The following is a 24,324-nucleotide window of genomic DNA, read 5'->3' as shown; positions in this document are numbered from 1 at the left end:
AATGGGTGATTGGAATGGAGTACTGGATACTCAAAAGAACAAAAAAAAAATTACTTCAAAATACCCAAAATTGTGCAAGATTGCCCAAATCTTTTTTTTGATATGATGGATGATATTGAGTTGAGAGATAACTGGCAGGAACAAAATCTTGAAGAAAAGAATTTTACTTTTTTTTCTGATAGACATCAATCCTTTTCTAGGATTGATTTTATACTAATCACTAATTATTTCTTTTCTAGGGTAAAGAAGACAAAGATATGTCTTTGATAAGAATTTATGATCATAGTCCGGTGTGGATGGAATTAGAGCAGGAAAAGGGAGCTAGAAGGTCTTGGAGGCTAAATGAAAATTTGTTTAGATATGAAGAAAATGTGAAAGAATGTAAAAAACAAATGAAAGAATTTTTTGTTATGAATATGCCAAGGGTACATCTATGGACATGGTTTGGGATGCAAGTAAAGCATATATGAGAGGAACCCTAATACATTTGAATAATAAATATAGATGTAGACAAGAAAAGAAATGGAGGGACTTAGAAGAGGAAATAAAAAAGAAAGAGCAGACACTTATATTGACTCCAACAGATAAGAAAATAAAGGAAACAATAAATTTGTTGCGAAGGCAGTTCAATATGTTGATAGCAGACCAAGTGGCAACTAACTTACAATATGCTAAACATAATACTTTTTGTAATGCAAATAAACCAGGTAGATGGTTAGCTTACTTGTTAAGGAAAAAACAAAAGCTACGTACTATAGAAAAAATAGAATACAAAGGTAAAGAGGTATATCAACAAAATATGATTAAAAAAGCTTTTTTAGAATTCTATACAGAGTTATATGCTAGTGATACAATTCAAGGCAAAGATATAGACAGATATTTACAAGAGGAGAATATTCCTGTAATTACATCAGAGCAAAGGGAAGGACTGAACCAACCAATAACTTCGGAGGAAATTATTTTAGCAATTAAACAGTTAAAAGGGGGTAAAGCTCCAGGCACAGATGGACTGACAGCTGTTTATTATAAAAATTTGCAGTTAGAAATGGTAGAACCGCTTAAGGAACTATTTTGTAAGATTCAAGCCGGAGGAGATGTACCCCCTTCCTGGAGAACAGCTTTTATTTCATTGATCCCAAAGGAGGATCAAGATCGTAGTCAACCTAAAAATTATAGGCCAATATCATTTTTAAATACTGATTATAAGATTTTTGCTAAAATATTAGCAAATAGGTTAATGATAATTATGTAACAAATGATTCATAATGACCAATCTGGATTTATAAGCGGGAGACAAATGAAATGTAATGTAAGACAAATTGTAAACTTATTGGAATATTTGGAAAGGAACAACCAAGTCCCTGCAGCGCTTATCTTTTTGGATGTGGAGAAGACATTTGATCAATTGAATTGGCAATTTTTATTGAAAATAATAGAAAAGATGCAGTTTGGAGAATACTTTACACAGTCTATTAGGGCAATATACCAGAGACAAACAGCACAAATAATAATTAATGGTGGTTTAACAGAAACTTTTAAAATTGAAAAAGGAACAAGACAGGGATGCCCTTTATCACCATTATTGTTTATTTTAACTTTGAAACCTTTATTGAATAAAATACGAGGGTCAAATAAAATAAAGGGAATTAAAATTAGACATCATGATTATAGACTAAGAGCATTCGCAGATGACTTGGTTGTCACCTTAATTCAACCAGTACAATCAGTTACAGGTTTAATGGATATAATTAGCCAATTTGGACAAATGTCTGGATTTAAAATAAATAATAAAAAAAAGATAATAACTAAAAATATGAGAGTAAAGCAAAAAGAAGAACTAGAAAGATTAACAGGATTTGAAATAGTTAAAAAAGGTTAAATATTTAGGGGTATATATTACAGCTTCAAATGTAAAATTATATAAAAATAATTATGAATTGTTATGGCAAAAAATACAGAAAGAGATGGAGAATTGGGGAAAACTACAATTATTTCTGTTGGGAAGAATAGCAGCAATAAAAATGAATGTTTTACCTAGGTTTTTATTTTTGCTTCAAATGATACCAATACTCAAGAAAGATGAAAATTTGAGGGAATGGCAGAAGGGCATTAATAATTTGTTTGGGCAGGGAAAAGACCGAGAATAAAGTTAAAAATAATGCAAGATATACGTGATAGAGAAGGTCTTAAAATGCCTAATTTAAGATTATACTATGAAGCAGCTGCCCTAACAATAATTAGTGATTGGATTAATTCAACAGAAGAAAGAATATTGAATATTGAAGGATATGATTTGTTATATGGTTGGCATGCTTATTTATTATATGATAAGAAGGTGGATAAGATCTTTAAAAGCCATATACTAAGGAATGCCTTGTTACGAGTTTGGAAAAAGTATCAATATAAGTTAAATTATAAAATACCTATATGGGCAATACCCAGACATGCGATAGAGAATATAAGTGTAGAACAAAAGCAAGAGGTGATTACCTATAAAGAGCTTCTTAAAATGGAAGGGGGTATATTGTAGTTAAAATCTTTAAATGCATTAAAAGAAGAAATAATAATTCAAACTTGGTTTCGGTATGGACAGTTGTAAGCTAGATGGAAAGAAGATCAGAGAATTGGTATCATGCAGAATGAGGAAAATTTGGTAAAACGAATTAGAGATCAAGGTCAAATGCATATAAAAAGATTATATAATATATTGATAGAAATAGATTCAGAAACGGAATTAGTTAAGGATTGTATGATAAAATGGGCACAAAACATTCAAGAACCAATAATGATGGAAATTTGAGAAAAAATATGGGTTAGAAATGTGAAATTTACGCAAGCACAAAATTTAAGAGAAAATTTTTATAAAATGTTCTATAAATGGCATTTAGATCCTAAAAAGTTGGCTTGTATATATCCAAATTTGCAATCTAAGCGTTGGAGATGTGATTGTGATGATGTCACTTATTATCATATATGGTAGACTTGTAAAAAAGTTAAAGCATTTTGGATTAAAATATGGTGGATTATCCAAAATATTCTTAAAAAGAAGATAAAGTTTACTCCACAATTGTTTTTGCTGGGTATAATCACAGATTGTACGGTTATAGAGACTAAATTGATTTTAAATTTAATAACTGCAGCTAGACTTTTGGTGGCGCAATATTGGAAGAAGGAAGATTTGCCTACTATTGAAGAATGGACATTAAAAGTAGCGAATTTGGCAGAAATGGTGAAAATTTCAGAATATTTGAAAGATCATTCACAAGAAAGATATATATAGGAATGGAGAAGATGGATTGATTATATTCAAAACAAATATCGGACTAAAAAGTATCAATTAGCTTATGAATGAATAGAAAAATTAAGAGTATTTATACTTAGTTAAGTAAAAGGGGAGTTAAAGTGTGAAGGGGGAATAGGAATCCATAGTTAGTTAGTTTAGCTTAGTATATGATTGTTAATTGTTACACCCTGTATTTTGTTCTGGGAAGTTCGGGGGGGGCGCTTGGGGGTAAGGAAGGGAGGGGGGAGGAAATATTTGTAATTTTTTTTTTTGTAAAACTCTTTAATAAAAAAAGAAAGAAAAGAAACATGAACTTTTATTGCTTACATTCCCAAAGGGCTTGTTAAGGGATTAGTTACATTTTACAACATAAAATGTCTTTACCATAAACAAATGAAGATCTGGAATTCAAGTTTAAGAAATAAACTCAAATGAAAGGCAATTGAAGCACTCTTTGGGGATAAAGATTTAAATGGGGAAGAAGGAACAATTGATAGCCTATTAAGACTTGTAATTTTCCACCTTGAATTATTGACAACCTGTGACATTAGTCCTCTACAAATTACAGTCTATAAACAGCTTGGAAAATATGACCTTTGCATTACAATTGGTCTCCAGATGATTCTAAGCTTATTTTCAAGCAGCTGTCATGGACTTTTTTCCATGGAGGTTGAATAGGTGTGAGAATGCAAGTTAGCAGCAACAGTATATTTTCAAATTAAAGAAAGCTGAAAACTTGAGGGGTTATGGGTAATATGACTTTTTAAAACAATCCCAACAACAAAAAGATTTAGAAAAAGAGAAGTGAAAGGTAATTTCCCCCCACCAATTGATTAACAGTCATGAAACAAACAGAATTAATTAGCACGAGTTTGTTGGCTTAGCACTTTTAGAAGAGGTTAGGGCAAAAGTGCATTCATAAACTGATTATGCGTGTTTGTGTATCTCTCTGTGTGTGAATTTCTTTTTTAGGGAAGGCTAGGCAAATCAGAAATGTTCCATGAAGATGAATGGCATACAAATCAGCCTTTCTGTTTGACTTTTCATATTTTATTGAGATAGTTTAAGGATGATGGGTTAAATTTTATCCACAGAAAATTGGGGAGAGGTTAGCTACACTGTGAATATTCTGTTTAGCTACTGCACTTGTTTGTTGGATTTATATCCCACTTGTAGGAATTCAAGCCAGTGTATATCGTACTTCCTTTTCCTACAATATTTGCAATAGGTACATTCCTTACAAATAAATAAAAGGAATGGAATGGAAAGTGACTAGTTGACGTCATTAGACCAACATTTTAATGAAAAATACAAGGCCGTTGTTTACATATTGCAGTTTGGAAGAATAGTGGTTACTAACAGGTGTTTTTATACCACACATTACTTCCTAAGTATGGTCAGTTTAATACTGATATTAACCCAATATCAACTTGATGTCCCCAATCTTTTATCTGCTTCAAGACAGAGCAAAACAAAACAAAAACACAAAATGTCTATAACAATTCGACAAGATATATTTTCTGGAAGGGAAAGGTTCTGTTATAAAAACAGCATCATAAAATGTGAAACAGTAACTATTATAATTGGCAAATTTCAAAAATGTATTCCTAAAAATGTTAGTCAATAAGTTTTCTTTTGCATTCTGGTGCCAGTCTGTTACTGCAGTTCAATTCACTACCTTTAACTCTGCTGCAATTTGCCTTGTAACCATACTGCTCAATTCAATAATTCTGTCAAGTGGTATCTTTTTCTTCTTGACAAGGAGCCAAGCAGTGATTTATTGCTTGAATGAACATTCTTTTCAAGAAAGCCATTTGTTTAAACATCAGCAAACCCCAAAATTAATTATTCATTTTATGCTAATTTTAGAAGTTTATGTGCTTTAGAATAAGACTGCCAGGTATAATATATATAAAAATATTAATCCTAGCTTGTGATTCTGAAAACTTACATTTTGTATTTAATTATTTCTTCTCCCTGCCAAAATGATTTAGTTTCTAAGGAAGGGCTTTTTCTTTAACCTTTCTTTCTCTTATTAAAATATTTTCTCATCTTGCTTTAGAAAGCGGTTTAAAAAAACCCAGTAACTTCATGTTGCTCCAAATCTATCTACATGGCAGGGGTTTATAGAAACCATTAAAATTATTGAGAAGGTACTGTGAGCCACAACTATAAATAAAACCTGCTGAAAAAAGTCTAGTAAATAAGTGTTAGTGTGTACGAATATGTGGCAGACATTGATATACAAAGCTTATTTGTCATGTAATGTCAGGATCTTAGAATACTTCCTCATATACACTTTTAAATAGGTTGTTTGACATGTGCTGTTTTTCTAAGTTATAGAATTTTAGGAGGATGAAGGCAATATCAGTATGAATAATGAAGTATTATAGTTGGAGTATATGGGGCTGCAATATATAAATACATTATCCACAAGGAAAACATTATATATTATAACCGTGATGGCAATATACTATACCTCTCTGTGGGCACATGAGCTGTCATCCCAGTTCAGCTCTGCCATGCATACATGCTCACCTCCCGCTATCCAACTGGTCGTCGGGTCTCTGCTGCGCATACGCGGGGTTGGGTCATGTGTGCATATGCATGGATATGTGGGGCGCATACAGGGGAGCCACACACACATTGCATTTGGGGGGTTTAGGTGTGCGTACATGCATTCTCATGTGCGCACTTTGGGTGCTTTGGGCACTCAATCCGGAAAAGGTTAGCCATCACTGTACTATACTATATACTAGTATAATATACTAATACTATTTTTCTTCTGTGAAAACTTTATTTCCTAAAAACACATGCTTGATTTGATCTTAAAGTTTATTTCTATGTGATATTTCTGTTCATCCCTTAAAAAAAAACATAGTTATATAATTTATTAAAATCAATATCAAATTAAGATACTAGAATATAATACAATAAATATAATATTTTATTTGGCCGTGTGATTAGGCACATAAGGAATTTGTCTCCAGTGCAGAAGTTCTCACTGTACATATAAAGGAACAGAATAATCATAATATGTTAATATAAATAAGAGGGGGTTAATAAAAGGTAACAACAGGGTTATAATGATAGTACAGTCATGCTACATAGATAAATATACATAGATATTAGACAGTATTGTGAGAATTTGGTGTTCAGAAGAGTGATGGCATTAGGGGAAAAATGTCTCTGTATCTAGTTGTTTTGGCATGTAGTGCCCTACAGTGGCATTCTGAGGGGAAGAGTTGAAACAGTTTATGTTCAGGATGTGAGGGGTTTGTAGATATTTTCTCAGCCCTCCATCTGACCCATGCAATATACTGGTCATCTATGGAAGGCAATTGTTCTTTCTACAGACTTGACTATCCATTGTAGTCTGTACCTGCCCTGTTTGGTTGCTGTACCAAACCAGACAGTTATAGCAATACAAATGACAGACTCAATAATTCCTCTGTAAAACTGTCAACAGCTCCTGGGGCAGTCTGAACTTTCTGAGTTGACACACAGAAGAACATTCTTCTTGTGCCTTTTTAATGATGGTTCTAATATTTTATTTTTTATTTTATTTATTTGTCAAGAACATATTAGGTAATATATATAAGTATAAGCATGAATTGAATACATAAAATAGATACAAATAGAGGAAATATTAAGACAGGGATGGTAGGCACGCTGGTACTCTTATGCACGCCCCTTACAGTCCTCTTAGGAATGGGGTGAGGTCAACAGTAGACAGTCTTAGGTTTAAATTTTTTGGGTTTTGGGATGAAACCACAGAGTCAGGTAGTGTATTCCAGGCATTGACCACTCTGTTGCTGAAGTCATATTTTCTGCAATTGAGTTTGGAGCTGTTCACTTTAAGTTTGTATCTATTGTGTGCTCGTGTATTGTTGTGGTTGAAGCTGAAGTAGTCATTGACAGGTAGGACATTGTAGCAGATAATTTTCAAATTATTTTAAATCCTAGGAAATTATAGAACCCTTAAAACATGAAGGGTTTTGATACTGATAGTATGCTATCGAATATAGTACGAAGTGGTAGAATAGAAGGACTGCTCCTAAAATCCATTCTAATACTGTATCTACAGTTTTAAGCATGTTCAACTCCAGATTGATCTGACTGCACCACAGGGCCACTTGTTCAACTTCCCATCTACATGCAGATTCATCAGCATCTCGAATGAGGCCAATGACTGTTGTATAATCTGCAAAGTTCAACACTTTAACAGAAGGATCTCTAAAGATGCAGTCATTGGTATATAAAGAGAAGATCAGTAGAGAGAGCATACAGCCCTGCCCAGGTACTATATGTAATTTTCCCTAGCTTCACCTGTTGCTTCTATCTGTCAAAAAGTACTGACAGACTGCTATTCTATGTCCCTCAATCATGTGTGGTTTTTTCCCCATATTTTTTAAACCAGTAGTTGTGTCTGCATTATGTGCATTTTGATGCTTTAACTTGAATCTATATGTACCCAATATGTTCTCGTAAGACCCACCCAGAAGAAGAAAAATTATTGGCAATTGCTTTCCTGGAATAGGAATAGCTGGGAGGAACAAACACAGGGGAATTTGTCCAAAACAAATTCTGTTGCCAAAGACTCTTAGTCTGTTGCCAAAGACTCTTAGTCTGAAGAGGTGTTTCTAAAACTGTTTTAGAATCAAAGCAGCAGGACAAGAGCAACTTAAGCATGTATAAAGGTATTTCCTAAGTTCTGTAGGGATTCTCCATGTAGAGTTGAAGATTGATTGATTGCTGGTATGTGCCTGCCACATGTATGTCTGTATAGAAGTCTTGTATATAAACTACTGTTTGTAATGACAAAACCTCTGTGTCCTGTATTTTGGTCCTGGGTTGTCTCAAGATAGTAGTCATGCTGTAAACACTCTAACAGTTTTCCTACATCTCATTTAAGGCACTTAGCCCTTTTTAGTTTTGTTGCAAATATCTTCTGCAAAATGTCTATGTGAGGTCCCCAAAAATAATATATAATTGAAATAATCAAATAAGTAGACCTATCAAAGCTGAGAATCAGTTTTTACATTTTTATATTTCTGAAGGGTTCACTATGTGAGACATTATCAGGCGACCTACTTTCTCCAGTGATCTTTTCTTTTTCATTTTGTTATTTTATTCCTCCTATTACCATTTTATGTTGATTAGGATAATAATAAAAGTTGGAAATAGGATGAGTGGGGGTGGGGGAATTGGAAATCAAGGGAAAAAGGGCAGTGCATTATTTCATTACATTTCTTTCCATCCCGTATTCTGACATTTAGAAAAACATAATATGCATGTCTTTGTTCATTAGCATATTCAGGTTTTTTAGCAACAGTTGAAAAGAAAAAAAAAGAATATTAAATATAAACTAACCTTTTATCATTCAAACAACACAATATGAAAACAAAAAGAAACTTTAAATAAAATAGATTTATCTAGATTTTCAGCCCACACATAAAATGAGAGCCTTGTCATGTGAATTTTCAATTTGTACCTCCCTTGTATGAAATTTCTTCTTTCATATTGTGGTGGCATAGATCTTATAATGATGATTCCATTGATGCTAACCAAAGTTGTTCCTGGATTTGTTCCAAGGCTGTTCCAACCATCCACTGTCATAATTCTTCATTGTTCACATTCCATATATTCCACTGCTGTAAAGGATAACAGATGTTTATGAGCTACTACGTTAAGTTAGGTTTTGTGATATATTTGGGTTACACATCTTAGTCAGCTTGCCGCTGGACCAATCGACTAAATTTGAGAAAACATACTGGAATAATTTACCAAACATAGATGGAAGATTAATTAAATCTGGCATTATCCTTGGAAAGTAGAATATTCTGACTGCCTTTTGTTGTCTGTACATGGCAAGTGTTCCATTTGTGGACATCTATATATGGCTATTACCTTCCAAGACAAAAATCAGATGGAAGGCATTTCATGGAAGACATGGAGACAATTCCATGGTATATTCTTAGATATGCATGATATTTAAATTACTCAAACAATAACAAAAAAAAGGGCTACTCCTTTCCCTATGCAGACCAGTTGAATCTACATAGGAATTCTAAAAAGCGGCAGAATTCATACTATTATATGATCATTCAGAGTGAAGCAAATGCTCTTAAAGATGGTCTCAAGTAGATGGGAAAAGAATGTGATATTTGTATGGACTATTGCAATACATTTCCTTGATCAACATATCTGACTAGTATAGTAACAGTCTAGTCTGGTCTAGTCTCCATACCAGACACTAGTAAACTCCTTGATTCACCATAAGATGATAAAATTTATCTTTTTAAAATCAAGACCAAGTTGAAATCCAAGAGTATCAAGGCATCAATAACTTTACTTGGTGTACCTGACTATCCTGATAAGTAGAAGATGCATAGGATGGACCTTCATTGTAACTGAATGAACTTTACCTCCCTTTAACAGAACAACTTCTACCTCTTCTCCCTTTCTCCCATGCCACTGTTCTATTGGGTGAAAGTAAAGACTACTTATTAGAACTTTCTCTAAAGTTAAAAAATATAGCACAAACTAGAAAAGGAAACAAACCAGCAAATATAAATAATTCAGCCAAATACAACAGCACCAATGAACAAAATTAACATAGTAAAGAGGAAAGCACCTTGTCTCACCTCTCAATTAATTATATTAGTAAACCCCCTAACCCAAAAGAATGGTTATTCTATTATACTGCTAGAACAGAATTGGTATTCAGCTGGTTTGGACTGGTTTGGATGAACTGATAGTGGAAATTGTGGATGGGCTCGCCCACGTGCCCACCCGCCCCAACTCTATGCTGTCCTATTTAAGCATGTTTTTGAGGCCGGGCGCATGCATGGAAGGTGAGTACGCGAGCAAAGCACCTGTGTAGAAAGGCTGAGTGCATGCGCAGAGGTGGCGCATGAGAGCAAAGCAAGTGCATGCGTTCGCACGCTCACATTTTCAGGGCAAACTGGTTGGTAAATTATGTGAATCCCACGTCTGTAATAGAAGTAAAAACTATTATTTCTCTGTGTCTCTCTGTCTCTGTCTCTGTTTGTCTGTCTGTCGGTCTCTGTCTCTGTCAGTCTCTGTCTCTGTCTCTCTCTGTCTCTCTCTCTCTCTGTCACTCTGTCTGTCTGTCTGTCTCTCTCTCACACACACACATTCATAGTTTTCTCAATCTTCTGACAAGACTCTCCTCCAAGTTCTCTATCCTAGTATTGTTCTCCCTGGAGGATAGAGAAAACTTCATCTTTTCAGCTTTTATAAGTGCTCATCTCCACAGAACCCCAACATCTAGGTACTCATACAAAAACCAAAGAAAAAGGAAAATTCTCCATATGGTTTATTGTTTTTCAAAGGGCCAATTCAAAGGCCCAAACCCCTTTGGCACCTCTTTCTCTGAAGTTAGTCCATTATCTGCTTCTGGTCTGGAATGATGTATTTTTGGGTCTGGAGATGTCGATCTGTACTGGGAGAATCTTCTCTTCCAGGCCTAAATAGCTCCTGCTAGTTGTGGTATATCTATTTTCCCTATTGTCAAAGTTAAAATCATATTCCCTTTTCTGCTTACCTTCTAAAATCCTCTGCAATCACATCTCATCAGTCATGCATGCTTTAAGAAATGGTCCTGTGGTATCGGTTTTAATTTAGCTAAATCAAGTAGTACTAGTATTCATTTTTGTTACTTCTTATATCATGAATTCAGTTTTGGAGGTGGTTTTCTGTAATTCAATGTCTGGGTTGTATGGGGTAACTGGTAATAATAACAACTGGGGTAATAATAACAACTGGTAGGCTTCTGTGGAGGTACTGGTACATTGAACCAATACAATGCCAATCAGAAGATTGAACACTGCGAAGTTAAACTGCTGATAAAAAAATGAAGAATCTGAACTATTCTATTTTCTATTTCTATATTCGGTTTTCTATTATCTAAGCTCTGAACTACTAAAATCTGATAATATGCTTTCACTTTAATTTCACTATTTTAAAAACAACCTGATCTTGTGTGAGATGTCAACCTGCTTACCAGGCTGTCAGATGGCATTACCCCAGTGGCTCTATATGTCTGACAGAGACATGTGCCAATTAAGGGTTGTAAAGTGCTAAATTTCATCACTGCCCTCCTAGGAAAGCTTATCAGTGGCAGCAGGATGGCTGCTTGCAGAAGATACCAAATTATGTTGCTGTTCTGCTCCCTGAACAGGCTTATAAATTCCTTGCTATGAAAATGGTGAAAAGAGGGGTATTGGAACATAAAGCATTTCTTGATACAAGATGGCAATAAACTAAATAATGGAGCCAGGCTAGTAGTATGACAGGTCACTATCCATCTGTTATAGAAGTTAAGGAAATGGTCAGCAACGGAACCTATTAATCTGTAAGGCAGTACAGTAAAGCCCCTCAACAATTACATTAATCAATGTGTAACTATAACTACAATCCCAATTCTAGGTGTTTTGTAATGAAATAGCAAAAATAACCAGAGGTATACAAATTCTGCTGAATTAATGACTTTACATTGAGCAGGAACCCATTGCCTGCAGATTATTAGCATGGTATTTACATTTTTTTAAAAAAAATTTGTAAAAGTGGTATACTTGAATAATACATTTTAAGACGCTTTTGGATCCAAAGGTTTTCCTGAAAGCTCTTTAGAATTTCTCTGGTTTCTTAATGGTTGCTTCAATCAGAGCCCTAGTTGTAATGAGGAAGTACCTTAGGAAAGTGATGTATTTTATTCTCCTCCTGACCAGGTAAGTAGTCAGCCATTAATTGGGGATGTTCTAGCTATACATCTCTTGCATTTATATAGAAATTAGATTATAAGGGTTACAATCTTTTCAGCTGCTGGGCACTAGCATATGAATTTATTATTCCGGGCACCCCAAGCTTTTTTTTAATTAACAACACTGAAATTTAAGATTACTGTCAAATCCAGAAAGAATTGAACATCTTTCCCTGGTTCTTGAGGGAGGATGCTGAAATCGTATGAGATTGTCAGTATGATATGCTAAAACTTAATGAGATTCTTTTCTTTTTCTTTCTTTCTTTCTTTCTTTCTTTCTTTCTTTCTTTCTTTCTTTCTTTCTTTCTTTCTTTCTTTCTTTCTTGGAATATTATGGGTTCATGCTGTGAAGTCAGTCTGTAGACTAGAATATATCCATGTCTATGATTGCATAGTATTAATTCATTTATAATTTGTTCAGTGCTAAAATATTTGATTCTAGGATTGCCAGAATTAATTATTTTTGCCCATTAATTTTTAAACAAGACTCATCTATACAGAGCTCTCAAAGCTACTGGTTCTGGACTACAAAAATCCAGACCAAAAATTAGGTAGAACAAAGAAACATTGAAAACTGTCATTGTTAGTATCTTGTCATCATCTGTATTATTTTCAGCCTGGATCTATTAACCCTGATAGTATTACCTTAAGAATCTCCATACTGGTTTAAACTAATAACATTTCAATTTGTTCAATGGGTAAACCAAGTTTATCTATCTATCTATCTATCTATCTATCTATCTATCTATCTATCTATCTATCATCTATCTATCTATCACCATTACTTGCAAAGAAAATGCTGATTGTTATGGGTACTTGTTCAGGCAGTACTCATGTCAGTTAAGCAAATGCTTAAGAAATTCATTTAATTATGTTAAGCACCCATTAAAAGCAGCCTAAACTTTCCCCTGGGCTGTATCAGTGGTATGAGATTCTAATTGTTAGAGACTAACCAAGATTTTCTTCTTGTGTCTGTAGGTGATTTTAATTCTGACAAAGTTATATGACTACAACCTGGGGAGTATCACAGAGAGCTCACTGTGGAGGTATGTAGATAAGCTGAACTAATAATTACTATTTTCATTTAAAACAGACTTTCATTAAACTTAATTGAAATTTTTATATGCTGAAATATTTATACTACACGTTATATGGTCATTTGGGACTGTTCTAATTCTTTAGAAGCAGGGATGTCAACAGAGACACATTCTTTTCATCTAACTACTTTTCCCAAAGTATAATCTAGAGTCCACTTTAACTTGAAGCCCAGTTGAAAGGAATTTAGTTCTGATTTAAAAAAAAAAAATCACAAGATTTCAGTGTCAGAATATTTTAAACAATTATATAAATTCTAACCCTAGTTTATAATGATTCCTTCCTCAACAAATTAGTCTTGACATTTCCCCTGTTTTTAGAGGGTTGTTTGTTTTAAGCCTATGTCTATTGTTCTTTCAAAAAGCCCTAATCCCATGTTAAAAACCAGAGCTAGCATTCTTTGAGTGCTAATCCTTCTGTATCTTAGAGGCATGAGTATAATTTGATAAATGCAGTACTTCAGAAAGTACCTGTCAGGCATACTGAGGAAAAATGCCTCTAGAGAACCCGGTGTCTGGTCTTCTTGCAGCCAAAGCCAAATAAGGCCATTGAGTAGTCCTTGTTTAATGACCACAATTAGAACCAGCAACTTTATCACTGAGTGACAATGTCTTTAAGCAAGACATTACATGACTGAAAATTGTGATTTCATTGCCAGCTTCTCCATTGATTTTTGTTTTGGAAGCCAAATATGCAAATGGCAATCACATGACTGTGGGATGCTGCAATGTTCATAAATGCCTGCTGATTTCTAAGCACCTGAATCTCAACCACGTGACCATGACTGACAGTCATAAGTGTGACAACCAGTAATAAAGTTACTTTTCCAATGCCTTTGTAACTTTGGTTGCTAAACAGAGGATCCATTAAGAAAAGATGACATGTAATGCCCAGCAATTCAAAGGAGAGAATATCCCCACAGCAGATAATAGACTCTGCCCTGACTTGGTGACCAACCATCTTGTTGAGGAAGCAGACTAGATTGTACTTATGGTAAAAGAAGCAGAGGGTAGTGCTATTTTAAAAGATGAAGAGCTAAAGATAACTTTAATCTGCTTTGGCTATGGGGAGATACATTATCATGGAAATATGCCATTTAAAAAGTTAGCAAAATAGTTGTGTTTTGGTTAGAGAGAACATGAGAATGACTCCCTGGCTTATGTGTGTATGAATTTTAAAAGTGATATTTTCTTCTTTTTGGGACAATGAACCCAGAATCAGACCAAGTGATTATCTTAAATCATATAGGATTTCTATGGCCAGAATAAGAATGAAGGATTGGGTCCTTTTTGGGATGGAGGCAGGGATGCTCTGCTAGATCTATGCTGCCACAACAATGGTTTCCTATGGTATACCTTTCCTCTTCATCTGCATTCCAATCTGCATTAAGTTGTCATGGTAGTGAAGAAACAATTGCTGCAAGACAACACCTTAGGTGACAGAACCAGCTCAGCCCAGTCTATATATGTGCCATGCTGGACCTCTGCCTGGCCTATTTTAAATACAATAAAGGTTTCTACAGACAAAAACATGGCTATGCCATGGGTTCACCTGTGTCCCCCATTGTAGCCAATCTTTACATGGAAGAGGTAGAAACCAAAGCCCTAAACTTCTTCACAATAATTCCCAAAATGGGAGTTATCAGAACCCTACATCACTGAGCTGAAGGCTGGCCTACCAGTAAAAATGGGAAAGAAAAAGAACTAAAACACATCAAGGAAGCCCTCAGAACATTGGCTATCCCAAGTACGCCTTCATCAAATCCCTCAAAAGACCAGCAGACAAAGAAGAGAACAATAAATGAAGATATGTTGTCATTCATACATTGCAGGAATACCTGAAAAGTTCAGGATGATCTTCAGCCAACACAACAGACATGCACTCTTTAAACCCAAGAATGCACTATGGCAAAAGGTTTATCTACTACAAGGATAAAAGACCCAGACACAAACTGAGCAACATGATATATGCAGTACAATGCAGTGAGATGTGTGCAGAGCTGTACCTTGGGGAACCAAAACAACCACTTCATAAATGCATGGCACAACATAGGAGAAAAAAACCTATCAGGATAAGATTCAGCAGTCCATTTGCATTTAAAGGACAAAGGCCACTTTTTTGAAAACAACAAAGTCCACATTTTGGACAAAGAGGACCGCTGGTTTGAAAGAGGAATCAAAGAGACCATCTATGTCAAAATTGAACAACCCTCTCTCAACAGAGGGAAAAGGATATGACATCATTTATCTCCAGTTCACAACACACCCATTTGCACTACTCAGGTGATTTCTGAGAACACAGATAAACCTCCAAGTGACCTCAATGATTCTCTAAGTAAGTCTGTACTACTATTAATCTTCTCATCGTTCCCACCACCCATCTCCTTCCACTTATGACTGTATGACTGTAACTTTGTTGCTTGTATCCTTACGATTTATATTGATATTGTTTCCTGATTGCTTATTTGTACCCTATGACTATCATTAAGTGTTGTACCTTATGATTCTTGATGAACGTATCTTTTCTTTTATGTACACTGAGAGCATATGCACCAAGACAAATTCCTTGTGTGTCCAATCACACTTGGCCAATAAAAAATTCTATTCTATTCTATTCTAAAAGAAGAGAGAGCTGCAAATGACCAGCTCTCCCCACCATACAGTCAGAGCTGTAGAAGCTTCTTGGATGAGAAGCAAAACGTCTTCAAAGAAAAACAAGAAAATCCAGTTGCCTTTTGAAAAACCACCTTTGGGACAACCATGACCTGGATGACTGAGAATCTCTAGAGACAGTCACAACAATAGTAAGAGTCTATTGAAAGAATCATCAGGATTTGGATTCATTATATCCGAAGTCATTTGATAGATATCCTGGTAATACTTGAAATAATACTTACTTACTTGGTCTAGCTTCCTCATACAACACAAAGTCACTAACGATGACCACTCCTTACCTCAGATTGGCAGAAATAATTTGACAGAGATAAGACACTAATAGTGAAGGTTTTGAATTAGGCAGGCAGTGACAATGGTCTTAACCCATTCTGTCCTGATCTCTATATATTCAGGTGGGAGTTTTCTGCATATGTTTGAATAGAGGAATAGTTCTCTATTATATTCAGATCGGTCCTTTATTAGTGAAGCTGTATTACTATAGTTTCTTTTTAGATCCTCTGTATAATATTGGTAAGTACTTGACCAGCCTTGAATACTACTCAGATTTTAATCCTACAGGGCAAACATTTTTGAAAATATTTTAGAATCTTCTAAAATAAGGTTAAATAATCTTAAAAATAGTGGGAAAGTTCCAGAGTTTTTTAAAAGGGATCTCAAGAACTGCTAGTAGCTTACTCTCGACCAAAATAATAGGCAAATATTGTCTTCAACTGATAAAGTGAATAATGTAAATGCCAGGATGTTTCCAGAGATAGATAATTTTTAAAAAAGGTGCAAAGGCTTGTTCAAGGTATAATAGCCTTGATTTATCTTTTTGAAACTCTACCAGGTGAAATGAAGTATAAGTTGTTTTCCTGACAGATGCTCTCTGCCCTAATGTTCCCACATCCATTAAAGATTTCTAGTAGGTAGAGTGCTGTGTTATTTCACTGAGATGTTAAGACAAGTTTTTAAAGATGTTTGACAAGATGCCACTGGATGCTGTTCCCTTAGTCATGTTACTATATTTAGGTCTTGGTATTTCTACACTACAATATCAAAAACTATTACAAATAAAATGAAAGGAATAATAGCTTATTGCTTTGATAGTTTGAACACTTTCAAGTCTACTGTTAATCAAAAGAAATATTAATCCTAAAGTTTTGATTTTGTTGTTGAAAAAATTATGTTCAATTTCTGAAGGCTGAAGCACCTTTGGTCTTTCCCAGATAGTGATTTAGAACCCTTATGACAACATAAATTAAAAATAAAGCAATATCTTAACACTCTTGTTCAAATTTCATGGAAAATTTGCAAACAGACTATTTTAAATCATAAATGTTGTATCATATCATATATTTTATATATTTTACTTTGAGTCTGGTACCATTCATAATATTTTGAAAGTTCTCAGGTTGGATGAAGAAACTTTTAACATAACTGATTGGAATGGGATTATTTTCTGAAAGATTCTTTTACATGACATTGAAAGGTATATGATACAGTGGATGACCAGTTGGAAAGGCACCAGGTCCAACATCCTGTTCAGTGCAAGAATACAAACTGAAGCATCCAGATGGTTGCGTAAGCTGCCCTTGAAACATTCTTTGTAAAAGAATTCAAAACCTCCCTGAATAATTGTCACATTTCTCTTGGTGTTGAGAGATTTTGTTCTCTGTCAGAATCTGCCTTCCTATAATTTAAATCCATTAGTGTGTCTTCTACTATTTGGAATAAAGGAGAGAACAGATCTCGTTCTGGAATAAAGGAGACCACGTTCTTAGAATAAAGGAGACTGCGTATTGGACATCTATTTATATTTTATGCTTTTGAGCCATTTTTTAACCCTGCCTTGCCCTGCCCTATAGATTTCTTGATAAGGGTTTTCAGAAGTGCTTTGCCATTGTCTGCTTCCTAGGCTGTGATGGAGTGATTGGGCTAAGACCCAGCTGGCTTCATGCCTGACATGAAAGTGGAACTTGTCTCCAGATTTCTAGACTGATGCCTTAACCACTATACCATATTGGCTCTTTATTGGACATGCATTCAGGAATATAAATATAAATCATGTCCTCCTTAGTCAGCGTCTTTCCTTTGTAAACTGCCCGTTCCATTTGCTGATTTTTGCATTTACTTTGGAAGGCATCATGCACAATTTCTTTTTGATCTGGAGGGTAGGCTATACCCTTGACAATAGGCTCCAAAAAGGCTATTGCTTATATTTGTTCTTTTATTTATGTTAATTCAGATGCTCTCTAGTGTATTGTCAAGTTCATTCATTTGCATTTCTGAACAGAGGTTTTTTTAAAAAACAAAAACAAAAACCATACAGAGTAAATCCCATTTCTCTTGCTCCTGTTCATTTTGTATAACTTAATTGCTATATTCCAATAATGGGACTAATCTCATCAAGCCTCTGTTACATATATTAAATCATATTTAATACCCATCTTGTTTATCAACACAAATAGAGTTCTAGGTCATGGAAAGTAATAGTTTTGCTATATTCTGCACAGATTCAGGGTAGGGCATAAAGAATGATCAAGTAATAGGAAATCTCATGAGCAATTTGACAGTGGAACAAATTACCCAATTAATCTCCCCTTCACTGCACACAAGCATTTGTCTCTTTCAAGGAAACTTTCATTCCTTGAAAAAACAACAACAAGAAGAAGAATCTAAGATCTAAATGGTTTGCACCATTCTGGGTTTTTTAGAATCTAAGATCTAAATGGCTTACAGCACTCTGGGCTTTTAAAAAATACTGTATCACTTCTACTTTCTTTAAAGTCAACAGATATATCCTTCTATAAAATCAACATTTTTCCACATTCTTGTTCTGCTTCTATAAAATTGAATTTAATGAGATCACAGCCAGTGATTAATCAATTTATAGGACAAAGTCCATGAAACAAGCATGAAAATCAATTGATTTCTTTGAAGTTCTCCTTCAGACTGGTGTAAATGGATTTGAGTGCTGGATATTCAAATGTGAATATTCGGCAGTTATTGCTGTCATTCAGAATGAATTGAAGTAGAAATTTAGATAGTGATATCTATTTATCAGCCATGAGTTTGAAGATCAGAGCTGGGGAAGAGCATTGGACAATTGTCTCTGAAGATGCGCTGATAATATTTAGTATATGGCTTCAAGGCAGAAATACCTGTTTCATATAACTGTAATTTTTTCCCCCTTCAGTTGATTGTATTATTTGTTTTGCAGAAAATCACTCTATTGAAAAATAATTTTTTGATACCCCTAGGCTCACTTACTTTACAGTAACATTTGGTATTATCTGTTAAGCAATAAAAACATTTTAAAAAATGAATCATAAAACATTTTCAGTATTCCAAACTTTATACTTTAACTTACGTGTTCCTTTTGCTGTGTGCCCAATATATTTCACTATTGCCAAGAATGAAAAAATATCAAGAAAGCTATAAAATCATAATCTGGATACTTCTAAATAATACACTGCCATCTCTGTGGCTAATTTTTGTTTCACAATTTTGAGATGATCAAAGCCAGAGCCACTGGGATAATGCAAGCAATATTCTAGTCTTAGGTACAACTGTCTTAGAGAAAATTTCAGTCTCATATAGACTTGGCAAATAATAGATTACAAGATCAGGCTATTAAACATGCTGGAGAAGATAAAATGGCAAAAGGTCATAAACCCTACAAAAAGCTTTGGTCTCACTGCCTTGCACAATGATATTACTGTGTGGGCCATCCTACTTTTAGGAGAATATAGAAGCTATAACACAAAACATTGCCCCTGGGGACAGTACAACATCTTGTACTCCTGGAGATATATAAAATTCATATTTTGGATAGGCACATTGGATGAGATATACCTGAAGATCTTTCTGAATCACCTTGAGAACATTTAAAGGATCAACACCATTGTCTTAACTAAGTATGACTTGATCCTATTATTCCCTTTTTTTCTTTACTGATCACATTCTTAACAAAATAATTTGAAAAATTATTCTTCTATTCCCATTCCTTCAGGATTGTTTCTTTACTTTCTTCATTCCTATGATCTTCTTTCCTAATTTTCAAGTTTTTCATATAATTAAATAATCTTGCCATCAGAGTGACAGACAGACAGACAGAGAGACAAATAGATAAACTTGGTTTACTCATTGAACAAATTGAAATGTTATTAGTGTAAACCAGTATGGAGATTCTTAAGGCAATACTATTAGGGTTAATGGATCCAGACTGATATATTTGGAACTCTTGTAACAAACTTTGTGAACTTTTGGGGAAACTTGCCTACACAGGTAGTCCCCAATTTATAACTACAATTAAGTTCAAAATTTTGTTACTAAGCGAGACAGTTATTAGGTGACTTTTGCCCCATTTTATGACTTTTCTTGCTACAGCTGTTAGGTGAATCATTGCAATTCATTCTATATTCCAAATGTGTGCGCATTAGAAGCATTGTTTAGTAAAGAGGACAAAACCATTCCTTCCCATATTTGTGTATACTTGGTATGAGAAATGACAATTACCTGGCATTCACTAGAGCCGTGATGGCGAACCTACAGCACGTGTGCACAGGTGGCACGCGGAGCCATATTGGGAGCACGCAAGCATTACCTTAGCTCAGCTCCAGCATGCATGTGTGCGCTGGCCAGCTGATTTTTGGGCCTTCTGGGCCCAACGGAAGTTGGCAAACAGGCTGTTTCCGGCCTCCAGAGGGCCTCTGGGGAGGTGGGGAAGGCTGTTTTTGCCATCCCCAGGTCCTAGAAAGCCTCTTGAGCCTGGGGAGGGCAAAAAATGGGCCTAACGGGCCCACTGTGCCATCACATGCCAAAAGCAGGGGGAACATGGGAGGGGTCATGCATGCATGTATGGAGGGGCAGGGCGCATAGAATTATGGGTGTGGGCACGCACGTGTGCCACCACCCAGCACTCCGCCAGCTTTTGGCACACGATGGCAAAAAGGTTAGCCATCACTGCACTAGAGCAATCAGGGGCTGAGGCAACCGACTTTCCACTGACAGAGCATCAGGACTGAGTTCAAGGAGCTGAAAACAGAACCATTACAAAACAATGAATCTGAATGGTTTTGTGGTCCACAGTGGCGGCTGTGACCCTGCCTCCCCTCATATATCTACTTAACACAGCCTCCCTTGTCTGCTACTTTCCCAGCAGATGGAAGGCTTCCCTCATTCATCTCCTACTAATTCTGCCCCTGGCTCTTACTGAGGTGTAGGATTCAGACCATTCACCAAAGCACCCAATACATATGGACCTACATTATTCTCTTCCTTTCTTCCTTCCTCCTGTCATCTTTCTATCTGACCTTACAGATGGAAGGCCTCTAGAATATCCTGTCTTTCTACTGTTGCTCCCCCACCTGGTCAGTGCCTAATTCCCAAACCCTAACATCCCACAAAAACTAAAGGATGTAATACAGAGGGGGCCCAGTGATGTTAAAGGCATCTGACAACAGGAACTCCAGAAGCAAGTCTCAAATTTTTCTCAAAGTCAACAAAGCAACCACAAGAAGCCCATATTTTCCCAGAATGTGTCACAATCCCAAACATCCCACAGTTCCCATAGTTGCTTGATATCCTTTTGCCCCATGGCTTCTCAAGTGGAAGGATAGGGTATTGGGCAGGCTATCAAGTAGATATTGTGCAGGCTGTGCCCCTGGGCAATGGTGATTTTGCTCAGCTGATTGGTCAGTTCCTTATTGTTACAGATGGCCAGCCTCAGCCACTTCCAGCAGTCACTTGTAATTGAGTTTTCCACTAGTCCTCCACAGCCATATGAATCTATAGAGAAGATTGCACAGCCTTCTCAGAGTAATTCAATAATGCAGCAAGCTAATGCCACCAAGTGCTGCCAATGCTGCAAAACACTGTAAAACAATGATTGAAGTCAATGTCAATAAGATCATTCTAATCGCCATTTTTTAGCAAAGAGTTTGGAGGCCAACTACTGGACTTTTTGTTGTCTATAGGTTGGTTTTACTAACAGTCATCATATCCTTGCCCATTCGATTGCCAAACTGAATGACTATGCAACTCAGTGAGTAAATTCACATTGTTCTAAATTAGAACTCTGGGCCAAGCACATATGGCATATGAGCCCTTGAATTTGCAACTTCTCATTAGCCATCTGATCACTATTGCAGTAGTAGTCAGATGGCTAATTTTGGCAGTATGATTTTCCTCCAATTTAAAGCATGGAGAACACAAAGCAATAAATCTAATATAGTTATTTTATTTTTAAAATAACTCTGTCAAAGGAAAAGCAACTAAAATGCTGTTCATCCCTGTCCTACTCATTGTCCTACTCACTTTGGCCTAATCCTTCACTCTCCTTTCACCCCTACAAAAATGCTGTCACCAGACATAAAGTTATCTCATGCCTTTAAAACTCTTAAGCTTAGATCATACTTCATTGAAGCCACTGTGTCCACACAGAATGTTAACTATAACCATTTTACAAACCGCAACAACTAGTTCACTTAATAAAAATTGAAAGAATTATACTATGGTTTAGTACAGTGTTTCTCAACTTTGGTAGCTTGAAGATGGGTGGACTTCAAGCTACCAAGGTTGAGAAACACTGGTTTAGTATGTGTGACACCCCCCCCCATAAATACTTAAATATTTTGCATAAAATTATGAACTTGCATATAATCTTAAAAACCTTTTGTTCATAAGCAGTCCCAGTGATAATTCAATTCTCTTTAATAATCTGGGAATTAAACCAGGGTTTTCTAACCTGGTTGTAGCATTTTGGTTTGACTGAGTATGGTTTTAAATCTCCTCTGATGAAACAGGCTTACTCATCCTTTCCTTTCCTATAAAGTGTGTACTTTTGTGTGAGAAAAAGAGAAAACACCTGACACATTTGTCAGTGTATAGCATCTTGGATATAACCAAAATAGCCCTATTAAACCGCATTCCATTTAAAATGAATTTCCCATAAATTACATATATTATTTTGCATCTCTTCCCAGTGCTTCATTCTGACATGCACTAATCTTGAATTTAAACACCTTTTTCCCCCTCAGTTGTCAATATGCATATATTCTGGTATAAATTTACATGCATTTTTAAAGATTTGCTTCTAGCAAGCAGATGTTATGTAACTAAACTATACAAGTATTCATTCAGTCAATACAATCTGAGTCTATCTTCATATTTGGGAACCTTAATAAAGTGAAATAAAAGAATTGTGTAGATTATTGTTTACGGATTGCATAATAATTTAGCTTAAAGGATTTTTTTTTAAAAAAACAAGTTCTTATACCTTGAAATGTCCCACCATAAATAAACAACATGGAACTGAGGTCCTGTGTAGATTTTTTTCTTTAAAAAAAAAAAAAAACCAACCCATGAATCCATTTATTTAATACTTGATTATCTGTGTGATTTAGGCTGAATCAGCAGTTCATTTAAAAAGCATAAACAACATTGGGTAAAGTTAACAGTTTTTTTTTTTCCCCAAAATAAATTGAAACAACTAAATTAAGACAAATGAACACAAATGGATTGTCCGGCATAACACTCTCTTTGAGGAACATGGGCAGTCTAGAAATACAAAATAGAAATAGATAAATAAATAATAAAATCTAATCACACACACACAAGTTTACATTGCATTATTAATTCTCCTCCGGGTCATTTGTTTTTTCCCTCCTTTTTACCTTTGGATTCATGATCTTCACTCCGGTCCACGGAAGGCAAATTTTCTTCTGAAACCAGTCCCTGGTGTCAGAAAGGTTGAGGACTGCCAATCTACAGTATGCACGTACCATTTTTTTTTAAATCCTTCTTCATTATCTAATTAGGTACATCTATTTTGCTGTTTTCTATGCAGAGTTCCTTTCCTGTCAATGCTTTATTTTGCAGAGTGTTTGCACATTTACTATCAAGGTATTCCTCCATTTCTATGAGAATGCATGGGGAAGATAAATGTAAATTGGTCCCTGTGTGTCTGTACAACTGTTCTGTTCTTAACTTCCTTTCTGCTATAATGAAGCAACAACACAGTTCTTATTAAAGTTTAATACTTTTAACATCTGCACTGTCAGAGTTTTTCAAAGATAAGCTGACAAGACAGGGTAAATGACAAGCTTTGCAAATAATTAGCATTCAGCCATTCATGTCTGAAGAAGTGTCACTTATTTTCTGTTTTAACAATGATTTTTCTTGTTAAGGTATAACTGTGGAGACAAAGCAATCCTTTTCCAGTCATTTCCCAATTAGCTATATACAGTATGTACACCTGCACCCACTCCACCCACACATAGTAAAAGGTATGCACATTTCTTTTAAATTAAATAAAAAAAATCTGATTTACTTTTACATTTTTCTGGGTTGTTTTTTTTTAATAAACCAGGCATCTGTGCATTTTGTTCCTAGCTTGTCATCGCCACAATTTCTAATAGATTGGATCTACAGTAATAAAATAAAATTGAGCTTTACCTATGTATGTAGCTGATCCTAATTTTTACTGATGTATTATGGTA

At 35.2% G+C, this 24,324-nt stretch overlaps 1 protein-coding gene across 1 annotated transcript in view; it reads left to right on the top strand.

The window, feature by feature from the left end:
• The window catches only part of LOC139318790 (VPS10 domain-containing receptor SorCS1-like), a 403,261-nt gene that overhangs the window by 115,027 nt on the left and 263,910 nt on the right, over positions 1-24,324 (top strand). The window contains exon 2 of the mRNA XM_070946400.1: positions 13,050-13,117. Within this exon, the coding sequence (XP_070802501.1) occupies positions 13,050-13,117 (68 nt within the window). The remainder of the gene's footprint in view (positions 1-13,049; positions 13,118-24,324) is intronic.

The sequence above is a fragment of the Pituophis catenifer genome, unplaced genomic scaffold, assembly GCF_029215685.1.
Source record: "Pituophis catenifer annectens isolate HBS135680 unplaced genomic scaffold, rPitCat1.0.hap2 SCAF_6, whole genome shotgun sequence".
NCBI lineage: Eukaryota > Metazoa > Chordata > Lepidosauria > Squamata > Colubridae > Pituophis > Pituophis catenifer.
The sequence above is the reverse complement of the archived record's forward strand: the minus strand, read 5'-3'. Positions and strand labels throughout refer to the sequence as shown.